Source organism: Elgaria multicarinata, chromosome 6 (assembly GCF_023053635.1).
Source record: "Elgaria multicarinata webbii isolate HBS135686 ecotype San Diego chromosome 6, rElgMul1.1.pri, whole genome shotgun sequence".
NCBI lineage: Eukaryota > Metazoa > Chordata > Lepidosauria > Squamata > Anguidae > Elgaria > Elgaria multicarinata.
This window is the reverse complement of record NC_086176.1, coordinates 36,617,086-36,635,141: the sequence shown is the minus strand read 5'-3', so window position 1 is coordinate 36,635,141 and position 18,056 is coordinate 36,617,086. Positions and strand designations below refer to the sequence as shown.

Here is an 18,056-nt window from a genome sequence, read left to right as displayed (position 1 = left end):
CTTAGTTATGACACCACAGAAACTGTGCAGTGTTAAAATTAAACAAAAGTGAAATGCAGATCGGGGGGGATGGGGACAGTAAAATGCAATTTTTAAGAAGAAAAAAGATCACAACCAAGAACAACCCAAGTGACACTTCAACATGTGACATTAAAAAAAAAAAGTAAAGCAACATACCTGCTGGGACATTCTGAATAAGAGGTTAGTGTCAGCGTTCTGCCATGTCCCCATGAAACCTGATTCGGTCGCTGTCGTTCTTGTTCCGAACTGCATGGAGTTGTCAGTGCAGGAGTCTCTTAAAGTCAAGTCTCTTGCCCTCTTTCGCTCTGCGTGTCTCTGAGTGTCTCTGTCTCTCACATCCACTTCTGCCTCTTCTGACTGAAAAGTGAAGGTGGATTTTTTTTTAGCCTCTTGGCAGCCAGTAGCAGGAGTGTAGTGTAGTTAAGCTAGCAGCACGGTGCGTTTCATTTGGGAAGGGGGGCTTTGGGGAGGGGGCCAGAGCTTCTTTTGCACCTTCTGCACAGATACCCCTATCATTTATGCATACACTGTGACTCCCCAAGCTCGCCTGTGCTTGGCTTAACAGCTGCCTGTCAGGTGTGCATGCAGCACTGAAGAGACCCAACCATCAGCTGCATGCTCTCAGCCACTGGATGTCATTGGATAGCAGAGCAAGAGAGAGTCAACTGCACTGTTCCACTGTCAGGCACCAAATGACATCCTGCACTACCCCCTTCTCAGTCTTAAGATACACATGCACACTCTAAGTAGCATGCTGATCAGAGTGAATTCAGAAGAACAAGCTATGGCCCTTTCCCCTGTTTTTCTTCAACAATGCTGTCAAGAACAGCATGTAATTGCTGACACTTGCCTATTAAACACAGACTGTAAACCTCCTAACAGAGAAGGGAGAGGAGAGGGACAACCAATTTCTCACTCATATAGACAAAAGGCATGCAGAACACCACACAAAAGTTGGACTGGCTATGGGTTTGTTTTCTTTTAAAAATGGGGGGGGGGGGAGACACTGGTTGTATGTAACTACTTTGCAACAGTCCCAACCCCAAATTGAAAACAAACAAACAATAAAACTCTTACCAAAAAAGAACGGGCTGCAAGGAAATAAGATGATCTCCAACTTCTTTTAAAAAGAAAACTAGAAAAATTGCACGCATGTTTCATCTCTCACATCTTTGTTTCCCCCTGTTAATTTCCTAAAATGCCTTAAGGAACTGAAGTCAGAGGAAAGAGAAGTGTCTTCCCTCTTTTTCAGAAAGATCAAAAGTAGATTTTTTTGTTCTATTTAAAGTTCCTGGATAAGAATATACAATAACCTTTCAAATCACAAAGAGAAGGAGATGAAATGAAGGAAGAAAGGGGTGAGGGGAGACCGCTCTATCCAGCAAAAAGAACGGCATCTCTCTAATAAGATCGCCAGCATTAAGATTGTTAACATTTACTAAACATCACGAGAAACCAAAAACCATTGCAATAAGCAACTTTTTAAAAATCAACCCCTATTTAGAACAATGCACTTTGTATTTTCCCAGTGCTGCTGCCACGTACTTTGCTCTCCTAGGAGGAAAGGCTGGAGAGGGAGGGGCGGTAGGCAGAGAACACCTACATGGATTACATAAACACTATAACTTCAAAAAAAAATGTAAAACAAAATTCATGCCCTCTCGTAAATACAAGTCAGGTTAAAAGAAAAAGAGAGTCTATTTTTTCCTCAACTTAAAGTGTAAGGAACATTCATCTTCTCATAAAATCTACAAATTTAGAGGACAAATGTACCACTCTCACAGCTTTCCTTAACTGAAGAACAACAATAAACCTTACTCTCCCGCAAAACAACAAAAGGAATCACAAGAAAGCTTCAATGGCAGCCTTGTGTCATTAGCGTGCAATGAGAAAAGATGAGAAAGCGTACACTATGTTGACACAAATGTGTCTTCCCCTTTAGATGCTGGCATCTCCTGAAAGCTTTTCTGTTAAACTTCCCTCCAGTTCACCACCATTAAGCACAAAAAAAGTCTCAAAAGCTGCAAATTCAATATCTGAGAATCAAAAACAAAACAAGCAAAAAACAAAAAAAACAAGAGCCCAAAGAACTGTTGCCTTAAAATATATTAAGTCCACCTGTGGTCAATAAAAATATTCTTGTTGCATGGAACAAGGGGAGGGTGAAGGGGGGGGGGAGAGAGAAAAGCCCCTATGAGTCAATTGTGCCAACAGTGGCTGTACCTTTACAGCTAGCTATTACCCACTTAAACTCCCTCTAAAATTTGCTAGCCTCTTGCTTTCTGAAGTGGTACTCAGTGCCTTAGTCAAGCTGCCTGCTCAGCTCCTGACCTTCCCACTAATGGCTGTTATTTGTGGGAGGCTTAAGGACAATGTCAATAGCCAGCTCCCTCCTCTCTGCTCCTCTCTGCATCTCTTGCGCTCTGTCTCCCCACCTCTCCGTTTTTTCTCTCCTGTCCTGCAGTCCTCTCCACTCCCAGAGAGAGAAAGGGGGGGGGGGAGGAAAAAAAATCCCACGCACACAAAATCAACTGGCATGCAGCAGCAAGCACCTGCAGTAATAGACTCTTTTATTAAAACTGTTATTCTGCAAGACTTGAAATTCCCAGTGGACTGGGCCATGTCAAAGCCGATATAATTAACTAGAGGCTCAGCAACGGATCAATTACCAGACAAGCAAGTGATAGTGAAATCAATGAAAGATCATCAGCCACATTATCAGTGTTGCAACTCATTAGGGTAAAACTGAGAAATGTGCTCAAAGCGAGCCCAAGCAAGGTGGCATTACAAAACAAAGGGCTAATTTGGAGACCCTGCTGTGAACAATCTGTAACAGAATTAGCCTTACCCCCCCCCCTAAACTGCACAGCTCTGTAACTAAATGTGACAGTCTGAGAGAAGCAGTTTATTAAGACACCAACTCCAAGTTTATTTAGTTCATAAACTCTCTCCTAGAAAATCAATACAGTCTGTACAGGGTTATTAGGGCTGACTAGCTAATACATCCAAATCTGGTCTTCCCAGGCAGCAGCCAAAATTCTACCTAGCCGAGTTTGGGGAGGGGGGATTTCAACAGTGGCAGAACATGGCATCAGAAGGAGCCTATTGCGTAGTGGCCATATCATGGCATTCAAGAGAAACACAGGTGGTGGTGGTGGGGGGGGAGTGCCTGCTAATACAATAAAAAGGAAACCAACGGAATAGCATATTACTGCCTTCCTCGCCACTAAGTACATTTAATGGCACATTCCTATTAAAGCAATAATAGTTCTAATAGATATATTAGAACTAAGAAGTAAAGAAGCACATTCCAGATGTCTTGGCAGAATGATGTACAAGGCACCAATTACACAAGGGGTTACAGCAAACCCTACAGCAATAACAAAACAAAAAACAACAACATTAAAACAAACAATAGTAGCCGTGTTGGTCCATGAGGGGGGGTGGAATCCCAAATCCACAGTTAGGCAACACCTTGATTAGGATCAACCAAATTTCCACAAAATTGTGCAAGTTTCCCAGAACTCTTCATCAGGCAAAAAAGCATGAAAGAAGGGAAAGAAGAAGAAACCAAAACAGTTCACCAAGAGTCCCACACTAAAGCTGAAAGCTTATCCACACTTAAGTGGGAATAATCACCATTGGAGTTAATATTGCTTACTTCCAAGTAAACAACATTTAAGATCAGGCTGCATCACACTCTGACGCTTTGACTCAGAGACTTTCAAAGGTTTACAAATTCCCACATGGAAAGTTTTTAGGATGGAACCTATATGTGAATGGCCACATGTGGGAACACACAGTGAAACACACAAGAGTGTATTTCACTGCATGTAGATGCAGTGTACTCATCCTGGGAAGCCACAGCCAAGTACAGCTTCTCACTGAGTGTAAACACAGCAAAATACATACAATATGACAATTCACAGAGAAGTTGCATATTAATTCTTGCATAGAAATGCTTTCTGTATAGGAATTTTGCACCATTTGAGTGGCCCTTAATCTTGTGAAAATTGACACATTAGTTTGTTTTCAAATAATATCCTGAAAATTCAACCCCTGATGTTAATATTTCCCTTTGAAATTAATTATCCCATTCCCCTGTGTGCAGGCAGATTGTTAGTGATATTTTTTAAAGAGACTGTCTCAGCAAGCTTAGGTGCTGTGTGTTAACTCACTAAGTCATCAGATAATGGAATTATTTTTTTCTACATCTTCAGTAATCAAAAATGCTACAAACAAACCCTCAAATAGTCCACGATGCTGAGGTTCGCATGGCATGACAAGCCGCAGTGCCTGCAGGTTGCATATTCAAAATGGCGGCCAGTGTGCGTCTCGGAGACTGCAGATGAATTATTGTGATGTGCAAATCATTCTATTTACAACTACCACAAAGTTTGAACTAAGCTTCATAGGTCATGTTTTAGATAATTCCTGAACAGATTTCCACTTCGCCTTTAGAAACTCTTCAAACTAGCCGCATCCTTCATCTAAGTATTTTACCATTTTTGATAAAGCCACTGAAGAAATTTCAACACACTTTTCAATATGTATGACAACCTACTATAGAGTTGTTACGTTTTCCTTCCAAGAAAAGTCATTCAGCCACAATTCTTTAAACTCTACGTAAAGACATATCCTGGGTTCATATTTAAATATAAAATTGCATTTGGTGTCTTTTTTACTTCTAAAAAGGCAATACAACAGACATTACCGCAATTGGGTGTTTGGTTCTTTGTATTCAACATATATTGAATGTTACCCCTTTCAAAATTCTTTTCAAAATATTAATATTTTAAACACTATATCTGCTTAATTAAGAAAAAATTATTTTTTAAACAAAAATGTATTTTATTTCGTTTTGCCTCTACTACTTCATTTTGCCAATTAATCTATATTAATCCATGCCACATGTACTATCTTTAAGGTCCAATAATACAGAAAGTCTTTAAAAGATGGTGCCTTTTTTCTAGACCAGATATTAATCAGGAAAATAATTACAGATTTTTTTTAATACTACATGCACATAACTATGTACCGTACATGTACATTCAATGAGGTCCAATTAGTTGCAAAATTTGCATTTCAGTTACCATGAGCTAACAAGACTGTAGGGAGACAATGCAATTCAACCAGCAGCATAAGAAAGAATGCTGTTTTCCTATAAGCATTAATTCCCACAACTGATCATTTTAAAATGTTTCTGATCTTTACAATATTTGTTTTCCTAACATCTAGGAGCTCGCTATAAATGCTTATATTAACTATACATGGAACAGTGTCCTATGCAGCAGTCTGGAGGGAAAACCATATAGCAGTGACCATGTATTTTTATAAATACTACATTAACACTTTAAAAAGAGAATTACTACACTGAGGTTGCAGTCCTATGCACACTTTCTTGTGAGTAAGCCCCATTTAACACGGTGGGCCTGAATAAACATACATAAAATTACATTGTGAGGCCTGAGTTTTCTGGTTCAATACAGAATCACCAAAATATGAATGTTTTGATTTTGTAAATCATATAGATTGATACATAAACCTATCTAACACATTTGGAGCCTCTCTGTCCCATGCAATCATGGGGCAAAATATTATAGTTCTTCCATAACAGATAGAAGCCCAAAATTTGGTACACATATAGTTGAAAACATCCTGATTATTGGAAAAGTTTGGAAAACTTACAATTCTTTACTCTAACCATGAAACCCCTGCCCTAGGAACCTGCTGAAGTGCAGGGTATAAATAAAATAACATAAAATAAACCCAGTTAGTACTCCAGCTGAAAGCGTACCAAGCCAAACATTGATGGAACGTAGCAATGTCAGGCTCTCTCTTCTTGTATAAGACTGAAAATAGGAGATAACGCACATGTAAAAAAAAAGAAAAGGAAAAAAGGAAAGTTGTGGGAGTTTCTCCCTTCTCACTCTTCACCAAATCTCAGATGGTGTGGCAAATTTGGGATTTTTGATAGCAGCCATGGAGGTATACTGTGTTTTCTAGGCAAAATATTTGGATTATTTGGCAGGGATGCAGCATAGATAGACAAGTATGCCTTTCCAACCATATACAAGTTTGTTAAGTATTCAGTATGCTCCACCGACTTACTGTACAGTACCTGTAATTCCCAGAGTTCAGTTTGCTGCAGCTGTTAACAGACTCTGTAATCTGTAATGACAGTAACCTGGCCTTTGCTCTTCCCTTATTCACTGTTCATTTTCTAGGCTTGGTTAAATAGATTGCTGGGTTAAAGATCAGTGGTTTTTCATGTGACACGCTCTGGTATTCATCTAATGGCCTGTTAGGACAAAACTGTCCCTGTTCTTGCCAAAATAATAAAATGGGTCCTCCACATCGCATGACAATCAGCCCTTACTTGTCTCCAAAGAGCCAAGCTAAGATAACTTTTTAGAGGTTTTTCTAACTGGGTATCTGGAACTGGTTCAGCAAAAGAGAGAGAGATTTTTTAGCGAACACAGAGCAATATTATTCTTTCAGCTAAACAGTATAGACTCTTATCTAAGAGTCTAACCAGGGATTACCAGACTTGGATCAAGCATACCAGTCCTTAGCATATTGGGGTGCTGAAGGGGTTTGGCTTAATCACAAAAGTCCGCTGTTTTCAGTGCAGGGTGGACATATGAAGCTCCCTTACAATAAAACAGACGTCAGACATGAGATTATCAGACATTAGTTGTGCTTCCTTTGATCGCTCCAATCGTTACTTGGATAACTGTGGTAATTCTAGAGCTATTACATGCCTTGGAGTGCTTAACCTTCAGGGATATGTGCATTTTTCAGACACCAGTTATGGTTCCCTTGATTGCTCCAGCCATTACAATAAAACACACCATTGGTCCACTTGTCTGGACCAATATTGCCTGTTCTGGTTAGTGGCAGCTCCTAGAGTTTCAGACAGGTGTCTTGCCTGTCACCTGACCTTTTTTTAACTGGATATGCCAGGATACTGAAGTGGGAACCTCATGTGTCCAAAGCATGTTCTCTGCCACTCAGCTATGGGCAATCCCCAAAGGATAACGTCTCAGCCCATCCCATTGAGCAGCAATAGTAGGTCTTAATACATTGGCTAGGAATTAAACTTGAGTAGTTGTTGAGAAATCCAGTCTTATTCTTAGCTTGTCCTGCTTTTCTTTTCCTCAGTTTCCCTTAAACCCCTTACTATTCTGCTATGCTGGTTCACACTGTTGTCAGCAATATACATAAGACTAGACTACAGAAGCCAAGCTACAGGTCCTTCCTCGCTCATCTTCAAAATCTATCTGCTTAGAAGAATGCCCTCAGTATGGGTCAACAGCACCAATGCAGCACCTGAAACGTATATCCTATCTGGTGCAGAAGGCAGGGCCAGCTTGAAACAAGGGGATAGGTGTTCCCTACTTGCACCAGGAGCTGACTGCTGGTAGCCCTGTAACTAACTTTAATTCCCAGTCATACATGTACTGGCCCTGCAATTCTCTTTATACACTTCTTACACTTATCAGGATGGTATAGTGATGCTGTAGGCACAATCACAGGGTCCACTCCAAGTGTGACAGCCCCCTAACAAGGTGACCTTGGTGTGTCCACCTCACACTAATATCCCCCCTCAAGCAGGCAAGGAGAAGTGGCAGCACAATCTGCAGTAGGAGGCTGCAAGCCCGACATTTTGAACTTCCCCCAATGTCCTAATGTAGCCTTGCTCTTGAGACACTCTGCAGCTACTCACCATTCAGTAAGGCCAGACCAGGGAATGAGTGTAGGCCCAGATCATGCACAGCCCCAGTGGTCCCTGCCAGGACGCTCAGGCCCTGGTAACTGCCATGGATGCTGAGTGCTAATGCCAAGCTGGCATGGACTAGTCAAGAAGGAAGCACAGTATGTATGGTTGCTCTCTGTCCAAAAAAGGGATTGAGAAGATTACATGAATAAGGCACATGAGCTCAATTGGAGTCTCTAATTGGAGTGTCCAACTCTGAACATTATATTAAGTATGTGGTGAGGAGAGGCATGCATCTGCTCCTCCACCTGACAGAGAGAATGATCCAATCTGGTTAAATGTATTAGGAATAAAGTTGTTCAGTAGCTGTGCAGTATAGTACACGTGCACCGAATCTGGTCTGTATGCAACCCCAGTGGAGAACATGTGTATGCAAAATTCAGAGATGTTAAATGAAGGGCCTCAATGGGTCCTCGTATGTAAAATTGGCTGTCTGTGGAATGGTGCTGGATTCTCATGCAAATCAGGCTTGATTATGTGTTGAACTGTCCCACCTTCCCATAAGCTACTGGTGAAATAAATACCCACTGTCCCTTGTAACCAGTAACGTAATTTTTGCTCCTCTCCAACATTCTTGCAAATTTCAGCCCTTTTATTTTGTCCCATGGAGCTTAAAAAAAACCATGGTAGATTGAGCCATACCATTTTATCTGCCTAGTGCTGCTCTGGATTCCACTTCTTAGCCTGCAATCTTACAACCACTTTCCTAGGAGTTAGCATCACTGAACTCAATGGGACTTACTTTGAGTAGACATGTACAGGATTGCAGTGTTGGTTATGCTACAGTGCAACAAAGCCCAGGAACTAGCTTGTAAAAATATAAAGTTATTATTTATCCTTTATAATTATCATTAATAAGAGCTTTATATTATTGATTTTGTTCATTTTTTTAACAGCTCTGTAGGGTAAACTGTAATCCTACCCATTTTATGAACTGTGATTAAAAGTCACATAAACTTGGCTAGAAAGGTGAGTTTTCCCCCTGAACTGAAGTCTCCCAGATCCAAGTCCAAAATGCTACCTGTTCAACCATGCTCACTGTTTCTCTGCATTCCCAGGGGATAGGGTTTTCCAGCTTCCCCATTGAACTGTACCAACACTTACCAGACATTTAATCATTTCAACTGGGCTGTCTCAGCCAAAGAGCTCATGTGGAGCAGAAGGCATGTAAATATGTGTTACGCCTTTATGGCTTGTCAAAGGATAGCTAGTAGGCTAGGCATCAGGATACACATAAAGAGCTTTGCCTCTTCCAGGGATAAAATCCCAACTTAGTTGTGAGAGAGTATGGCTTAACTCAGTGCTGGCTCCAGGTGTTTTAGGGCCCTTGGGCAAGACACCCTCAATGGGCCTCCTCCTGGCTCCAGGTCTTTTAGGGCCCTTGGGCAAGACACCCTCAATGGGCCTCCTCCTGGCTCCAGGTCTTTTAGGGCCCTTGGGCAAGACACCCTCAATGGGCCTCCTCCTGGCTCCAGGTCTTTTAGGGCCCTTGGGCAAGACACCCTCAATGGGCCTCCTCCCTGAGTAAGCCTAGCTTCTCAGCACTATTGTCACAAGCTGCTATTACTCCTTATCCTCTTTCTCATAAGTGCTACCACTTGGACAGTGGGGGCAGTGGCATCTACTGCTCCTCCTTCTGATTACCACCATTGAGGCAGGTAAGCAAGCAGATTGCAGTGGTGAAGGGGTGAGTAACTCCAAGGGGCTCTTAGCATTGGGCCGCTGCTGGAATGCAGGCCCTCAGTAGGTACCCAAGCATGTTTACCCTTGAATCTGGATCTGGCTAACCTGGATTCATCAGATGATATTTCTGATGGAATATAAAGGATCACAGCTAATCTTAAACCCATGTTCACTTTCTGCTTTTTCCCCAGTTACCTTTAGCCAAAAATTACATTAACAGCCAGGCATACACATCTTTATGGGCTAAAGCAAAAGATGGGACTATGTGCCCTTACAAGACAAGGGATACAATACATGAAATTTACACAAAGCTGGCACGACGACAATAGTTCAGAGGTGGCATTTCAATAGAGCAAACAGCATTTTCTTTCCAAAAGAATGTAAGAAAAAGAATTGCTCTGCAACATCTGTTAGGCTATGAAATGTTAACAGATGTCTTAAGTGAAAAAAAAAGTAGAAGAATCCATACAGGAAACCTTACGCCGAACAGATAATACTGCTAACTTTCCACATATTACAGAGGAAAAAAATTGGCAGCTTGCTTCTTTTCTGTGAAACGTATAAAGCATTTCTTCCGCTTGTGTTTTAGTAAGTAGGAAGATACTGACTCATAACTAAAAAAACATCACTCAAAAAATTCAATTTCCAATAATGACACTTACTTTTAGAACCTTATGTTCTAATACTAATGAGTCCAAAATATTTATCCGTAGACTTTAAATCACTTATGTTTTGAGTAAGATGGATAGGGGTGGGGGGAATTCAACTGTTGCAGCCTTTACATGAAGGATTCTGAAAAAACAATTCCACATGGTGGGGAACCACACAAGGACTGTAGCATTTTAAGTTACTTGCCGTGTGGCTCAGCTTGGTCATGCAGAAAGTTACCGCCACACCGAAGAGGATTTCAGTGTCCTTCAGAAGTTAGTGTAACATTTGAATTCCAACATTCAAATGTTACAGCTCACACAAACTGCTGCTAAAGTATTAAATCTACCACTGTTATAAAGAACAATGCTGAAAATACTCCTGGCTCTAAATACAGGAGCCAAGCATGGGACAGTTATGTCCAATGGACAAATAATGCTCCTAAGCTCCTTCCTAATCATGATTTCATTCAAATCTTGTTTCAAAACTGTGTAGCATCAACAAACATTCATGTGTGTTGAATACAGGGGAAAGCACAAGATTAGTCCAGAGATCACAAATTTCTCGTCTCTACCAGCCGTACAAGGGGCAATATTATACATATTGTACAAATATTTATAAAAAAGCTCTGATGGCTGCTTGTTCTAAAGAAAACTTCCTTTGTCAAGCTACAATTATTAACAAAGTATATGTGTGCTTGTGCATGTGCACACACACACTTTACTCTTTCTCTATTGGCTAACATTGTACTCTACCTTCCACACCAGCTGCTTCACACCTACTTTTCATTGTAATCCAGCCATCTGGAAGCAGACAGAGGAAAACCACCTCACAATATAAGGTGGGGACAGAATTAAGTACTCATATTGTGTTGCCTTTCCACTAGCTTGTGGGCCTACACCCAGTGCATCCTGCACCTCTTCTGCATGATATGGAACTTATGACTCCTGGGAGATAAAACCATCTGTAGCTTACTGTAACAATTTTGCTTGCTTTTCACTTTTAAAGTTGCTCAAATTTGATATGATTATGATACAGTCATTGATATAGAATCTCTACTAAAGTTCAAAAGAAGGAATGAACAGGGCCTTTTTGATGGCTGCTCCCAGGCTGTGGAATTCCCTCCCAAGGAAGGCTAAGATCATACCCTTTCTGCTATCCTTCTGCCAGCAGGCAATGACTGCTTTATTCAAGAAAGCCTTTGGCCTGTAAGTGGGTTTGTTGGGTTGGGTCCTGTTTTTATATTGTCTTTGTTATTTTTTTAATTTTATTTTAATATATTGTTTTCATCAATTTTAACTGTCTCTGTAAGCCACCTTGAGTGTCATTTTTTGGTGGGCTACAAATCAAATCAAATCAAATCAATACCATCTGTTGCTGTTGCTTGGATCAATTTGCTCTCTTTCAAGGATGTTCAAAGTTCAGCTGCTTGTGAAAGCTACCAAGTGGAAATTGGAAGCATTTCTGCTGGTGAAGGCCAGGAACAGCAATCTTAGCAGAAGACTAGCTAAGACTCCAAATTCCTCTGTAGAGGACGGTAGGACCTGCATGTTTTAGAACAGTCAATGATTCTCAGTTGTTATTGTTTTTCCTGGCCTAGCTATGGAGTCAGAGAAGACATGGTGGATGTTCTTCATTTAGACATTGACAGTACCTCCCTGTTGATCTTGGGGGGCCTCTTAGCAAAGTATGACATAGTGAACACACCATTCTTCTGCATTCTTTAAAACATCTGGTAGATGGGTCAGATATGGCTGGTCCGATGATTCTATCGTTTTACATATGTTTGAATGTGGATGGTGGCCATTAGATGCTGCCACATCCCCATGGGACTTGGTTCCTGCAAGGAGTTCAGTGTTGCAGATGTTAAATAACATTGGTAATATGGATCTCTAGATGAGACAATCCAGAACGTTAGGGTTTGGCTGTTATGCTGATGACACCCACCTGTATATTTCATTAACAGATCATCTAGAAACAGTTACCTCCATCTTGGACCATAATCCGGAGACTGTGGTCAAGTGGATGAGGGTGAGCAGATTAAATCTGAATCTAGACAAGATGGGGATATTGCTGGCAGGGAATGCTTGGGGTTTGGAAGGGACCTATAGGTCTATGATAGGTGGAATAAACGTATCCCCTTCTGATCCAGAGAAGGACCATGGGGTGCTTCATTGAGAAGTTAGAAGTGCTTTTTAGTACCTTCATTATTTGCAGAGGTCCTGATCCTTCCCAGACAGTGCAGATCTTGCCACAATGATTCATACTTTTGAAATTTATGGAGGCTTCTCTTGAAGATGATTTGGAAGTTTCAGTAATCCAAAATGTGTCTGTCTGCCTGCCTTTTGGCAGATGTGAAAAGGCACACCCAAATCAAACAGGTATTCTGACAATTGCACTGGTTGCTTGCATGTTTCAAGTTCAGTGCAATGACCTAGAGGGCAGTGGTGAATGACTCTTTATGGCAAGGTGTGCTTCATCTTGCCTAAAAGAAGCAGTGGTAAGACTATTATGCCTACCCCATACAGAACAGGCTGTAGCCCCAATCAAGGCATAGGTTTCAGGATTTTCTTAGCCTCCTTGGTATCAGTTCAAAAGGAGATGTAGAACTAAGCATCTACAGCATATTGAGGAAACCCAACCCCAAAACTATGACTGAACTCACTCACAGACTCATGTAGATATGTCGGTTTAGTTAAAGAACGTATACCCCAATCTACCCTTTCAAAAAAGTGTTGTTCAAAGATAACAAACATAACAACCAAAAACCAACAATGAAAACATTTTTACAACAAACTAAAGGCAGCCACAAAGACAAACACATATATATTTCTGCCCAACCATGTGATACCAAGCTAAAAGCAATGATTACAGAGTAATTCAAATGTTTATAAGGTACCCTGCTTCTAAAAAAAAATATGGCCCTAAATCTGCTTATAAAGTTTTTTCAGGGGTAATTTTAAATAAAACTGAAATTACTGTGCTTCCAGCTATTAAGTTTTCTAGTCTACTAAAATTCTCAGCTTATGCCCTGAAAAGGGGCTCATGTGCTTGATGGCATATCTACACTATAAACCTAAACAGATTACCCAGTAGTTTAACTTTTTCTTTCTGGATACTGATAATTTTCTATTATTGATCCCCCAAAGTTGTACAGAATGTATTCTCCAAGGTTTCAGGGGAGAAGAGTGAGCAGGCCATGACTCTTAAACAAAATTAACTTTCTAGCATAGATAGAAATTTCATGTGCATGTAGGATAGACATACCCTAATATAATGCTGCCACATTTTAAACCTGTCATATTATAGATGAACCAGTTATTAGCAGTACCTGTCAGGCAAAGCAAGAAGAATGCAAAGGTATTATTATGTTCGTGGTGTAGTGAACATGGAATTAGAAAGCAAGTCACTTGATATATTATTACTATATATTAATACAGTAATTAATTCAGTAAAAACCGTGAGCACATCATCATGATGATTTTTTTAAATTTCCCCATGTCTCTCAAAAAATAAGTGATGACAATCCATTTGAATAGAACAGGTTAAGAAATTTGGATTATTATGAACAATGTTTTTATTTATTTATTTATTTATTTATTTATATTTATAATGTTCCACTTATGATGGAGAATGTTTCCAACATAAGCATTATGAACTTATGCACTTACGCTAGAGCACTTACGCTAGAGTAAAAGAAAAGATAAGCCTCAGGTACATGCTATGCAATTGGTGTAATATGTAGTTTGGCTGCTAGATGTGATATAATTGGTTAAAGACCGGATACAACTGGACCAAATATACAACATATAAAATCAACTGTTGCTTGATAAACATAGAACACTGTCGGATGTGGAAGAATGAAACTGATTTTTTTTCCTATAGCAACTGTCTGGCCATGCAGTTCACCTGTAGTTGTCAAGGGACAGGTAATTTCACCTATCTCAAAATTAGCAAAATGGGCCCCCAGTTGTGATCTAAGTTTGTGACATCTCAAAGCACCTTCGTACATGGTGTGTACGATAACATTAGTACAGAGGGCTTGGATGGGATTGATCTTTGAGCTTCGTGGTCTCTTGTTGTCAACAGTACATTATAAAACCAATACTAAATACTTTATAAACAAGTCTCCCTACAGTATATTAAAAGAACAGTACATATTTCATGCCCTTATAGTTTGGTAGCCACATATCCATCAGACAATTAAATAATTTATCAGGTGCTCAGAAGTGCAATACAAGTCAATAAACTTTTGAATACTTACAAGTTGCTATCCTAATTTACTAGCTTTTTTAAAAAAAAGGTACTTGAAAGTGCAAAATGGAAAATTGCCATGTTATTATAGACTAACATAACTAGGACAATGAAAACAAATCGAAATTCATTCATTATAGACTATTTATTTCACATTTATTTTCTCCCGCCTGATTTAATTTTGCAGTTTTAAATGGATTACTAAACTTGAGCACATTAAAAATGCATTTGAATGTTTTTCAGAGTTTGGTCTGTTTCAGTGGAACTGGTACATATATTCAGAATACATTTATTTATTATTTTATTTATTATTGCGTTTATATCCCGCCTTTTTTCCTCCAAGGAACATAATCCTCCTAATCTCCATTTTAACCTCACAACAACAACCCTGTGAGATAGGCTGGGCTGAGAGCCTGGGACTGGCCCAAAGTCACCCAATGGGTTTTGATGACTGAGTGGGGCCTAGAACCTAGATCTCCTGACTCCCAGTCCATCACTTTAGCCACTACACCACACTGGCTCTCCAATACGTAATTGAAAATGGCATTTTCTCTATGCAAATTCCCACATGTAAGTTTTTTTTAACCAATTCCAGTTTGAAAGCCTAAAATTTAGCTTTCCAAAATAATATTATGGTTAATTTTCAGGGTTTATATTCTCCGTGCTCATGGAATTAAATCCGGATTCCAAAAAGGTTGGACATTTTACAGCTGTTTAAATTAAGTAATCCTGTGGAGTGTTCACAGCATCTGCATGGTGCATTCATTAAAAAGATAAAGCCATGAGAAGAGCACGTAATCACTTAGGCCCAAGTGAAATGCTTTCTATTATGTCCGCTTTGTTAATATCAGTGTTAAAAGAGACACTAAAAGGGGTGTTTCAATTATGGGGGTGCATGGAAATTAAGCTTAAAATGCCTTCTTTGCTTTTTGCAATATCCAACTGCTGCCCTGATGTCATTCTAATTTGCTTTTCCTATTCCCAAGCTTTTCTTGAAGAAGGAGGAGGAGGAGGAGGAAGAGGAGGGAATGCTTAAGATAGCAGTATAACTCATTGAAATTCTTTTAGTGTGACGTATTTACAAATACCACCTAAGATATGGTTGAGGTATTACATAGCATTGTGGGCCCAATGATTTCATATCCTAGCTACAGCAATATGTAGTGGTCTTCTGTTCAGAACATCAGATTCAAACAATTGTTTGACAGGAGACGCAGTCGTTTTCCAGCATCTTTTGCAGGGAGTGTTGAGAATTTCAGAGAAATTTCACAGGGTGCAGGGCTTGCCTTACTGTAAGGCGGTAGCTGAGGGGCTGGGTGTGTGCTGTATGTTTTACCATTTTTATCCTGTTCTTTCCTTGCAACCTCTCTAGCTGCTTGAGCTTCCTGGAAAGGCCCCACAGGACTTAAGCAGGACTTCCTCCCTTGGGGCTTTCCAGTAGTGGTGCCTGCTGAGTTCCAGAAAGCAGAGCAATGCATTTTTGTTTTGTTTCATTGTTGTTAAAAATCCTTTCAGGCCCTCAGCAGGCAGCAGCCCTGGAAGGCCACAAGGGAGGAACCCTTCTTAACTCCTCTAGGGGGCTTTCCAGAAAGCTCAAGCTGCCAGAGACAGCGAGGGCACAATGGGATAATAATGGTAAAACAGAGAGGGCACAATGGGATAATAATGGTAAAAGAAGAGCACTTGTACCACCACGTCCCCTCAGCCACCTCCTTCAGTAAATACGGAAGCCCTGCACCCTGAGAAATTTCTCCTAAATTCTCTCCTTCCCACATTTTTCGGGTGCTGTTTCTTTAGGCCCCTCCCCCCCAACAAATGGTCGAAAATAAATAAGCTTCTAAAGTGCAACACCATGCTAGTTAAATGTGGCGACTGGCAGAGACAGTCAGTGAGTGTACACAATTCGAACCATTATTTATTATTATTTATCAGTTGACTTGTTTATTATTATTTATCAGTTGACTTGTTCTGGGTGTTATGTTCCTTAAATAAATGTTTGTTTACTGTTTTAACTGCCTGAGTTTTGGTCTGCCTGGATTCTAAAGTTGGTAGAGCTCACCTGCAGTGCTGGCTTTGAGGTGCACAGTGAAGGATATGAAATGGAGAGTCCTACTGAACTCTGCAAATTGCAAGGCGGTGACTAAGGATTAATCTGCAATGTATTAAGGGAAGTCTGGACTGTGACCTCAGTAAAGCAGCTGAGTGAGTTACAGTGACCTCTACAGGCCAGGACTATAAGTACGTCACAGTCATTAAAAGGTGTGTATAAATTAGGGGCAAGGGGGTGCTTGAAAATAATGATTATGATTCCCTGTCTTGCAAAATGCAACTACTTTCTTTAAGTCATTCTAATTTGTTCTCTCTCCCTGCCACCATAATTCAGAAACACATTTTAATGGCTGTAACCTTGCCTCCGTTATCCATGCACTAGTGACGTCAAAGCCAGACTACTGCAATGTGTACATGGGGCTGCCCTTGGGGATGGTTCGGAAATTTCAGCTGGTGCAGAATGTGGCCACCTGAGTATTGGTGGGAATGAGGTGCCCAGATTATATAATGTCTACACTGACAGCTGCACTGCTTACCAGTACATTTCCAAGCCCAATTTAAAGTAGTAGTTTTGACCTTTAAATCCTTAAAAGATTTGGGACCAAGTTACTTGAAGGACCACCCCCACCCTTATCAGACTGCCCACACATTAAGTTTAGCAACAGACACCCTTCTGACTTGCCCACTTTTGAGGGCAGTTAGGTGGGCAAGTACAGGAGAGATAGCCTTTTCTACAATGGCCCCTCACCTCTGGGATAGGTTGCTTTTGAGGGTACATCAGGCCCCATAATTTCAGGCTTTAAGAAGGTCTGAAAGACCTACTTGTTTACTCTAGTAATGTTTTATTGGAATGTTCTGTTCTGTAGTTACAATTACTGCATCAGTTTTTTTATTATATGAACTTTAATAGTGTAATCCACCTTGAAAGGGCTTCTGCCCTGAAAGGCAGTCTAGAAATACTATAGATAGATAGATAGATAGATAGATAGATAGATAGAGAAAAAGGAAGACGGGGAGGAGGAGGAGGAGAAGGCAAAAGTCAAGTGTAAGCTCAAAGAATATACTGTAGTTCACCAAAATGTTTTTAATGGAAATATTACCTAAGGTACTGTTACGATATTACATAACATTGTGGGTGCAATGCTTCCATATCATAGCCACATTAATATGGAACAGCAAGCATGTATATCCCACAGCTGTGTGTACTGTAGTCCGAAAAGCATCCTCAAAGATTATGCCAATACAAACCCCATGTCTGAGGCCACATCTGAACCACATTAACCTCTTTTAAGATCCTCAGGATTGTATGTGTGTGTGTATGTGTGTGCGCATATATATATATATATATATATATATATATATATATATCCTGAAATACTTAAAGTAATGCTTTCTATAAAAGTATTACTTTCAGAATTCTTCCCAGCCCCATAAACAAAACATGCTTAGAGAAGAAAGGGTGTGGGAGAGGGGGAATAGTTTTGAATGAGGAACATAATAGATTCATATTCCCTACCCAAGATGTAAAAAGGTCTATGTAGCTGTGGCATAACTGCTCATTTTTATTCCCAGGGCAGGCCTCCATTTTTAACTCCAGCCCATCTCTAAAAAAAACCTCTGT

The 18,056-nt window shown here is 40.2% G+C and overlaps 1 protein-coding gene across 1 annotated transcript in view; it reads right to left on the bottom strand.

Moving 5' to 3' along the window:
• BNC2 (basonuclin zinc finger protein 2) overlaps positions 1 to 1,182 on the bottom strand; it is a 314,330-nt gene extending 313,148 nt beyond the window's left edge. Inside the window, exons 1-2 of the mRNA XM_063129236.1 lie at positions 1,099 to 1,182; positions 178 to 378 (exon numbers count right to left, since the gene is read on the bottom strand). Of these exons, the coding sequence (XP_062985306.1) occupies positions 178 to 378; positions 1,099 to 1,182 (285 nt within the window). The remainder of the gene's footprint in view (positions 1 to 177; positions 379 to 1,098) is intronic.
• Positions 1,183 to 18,056: the final 16,874 nt, after the last annotated feature.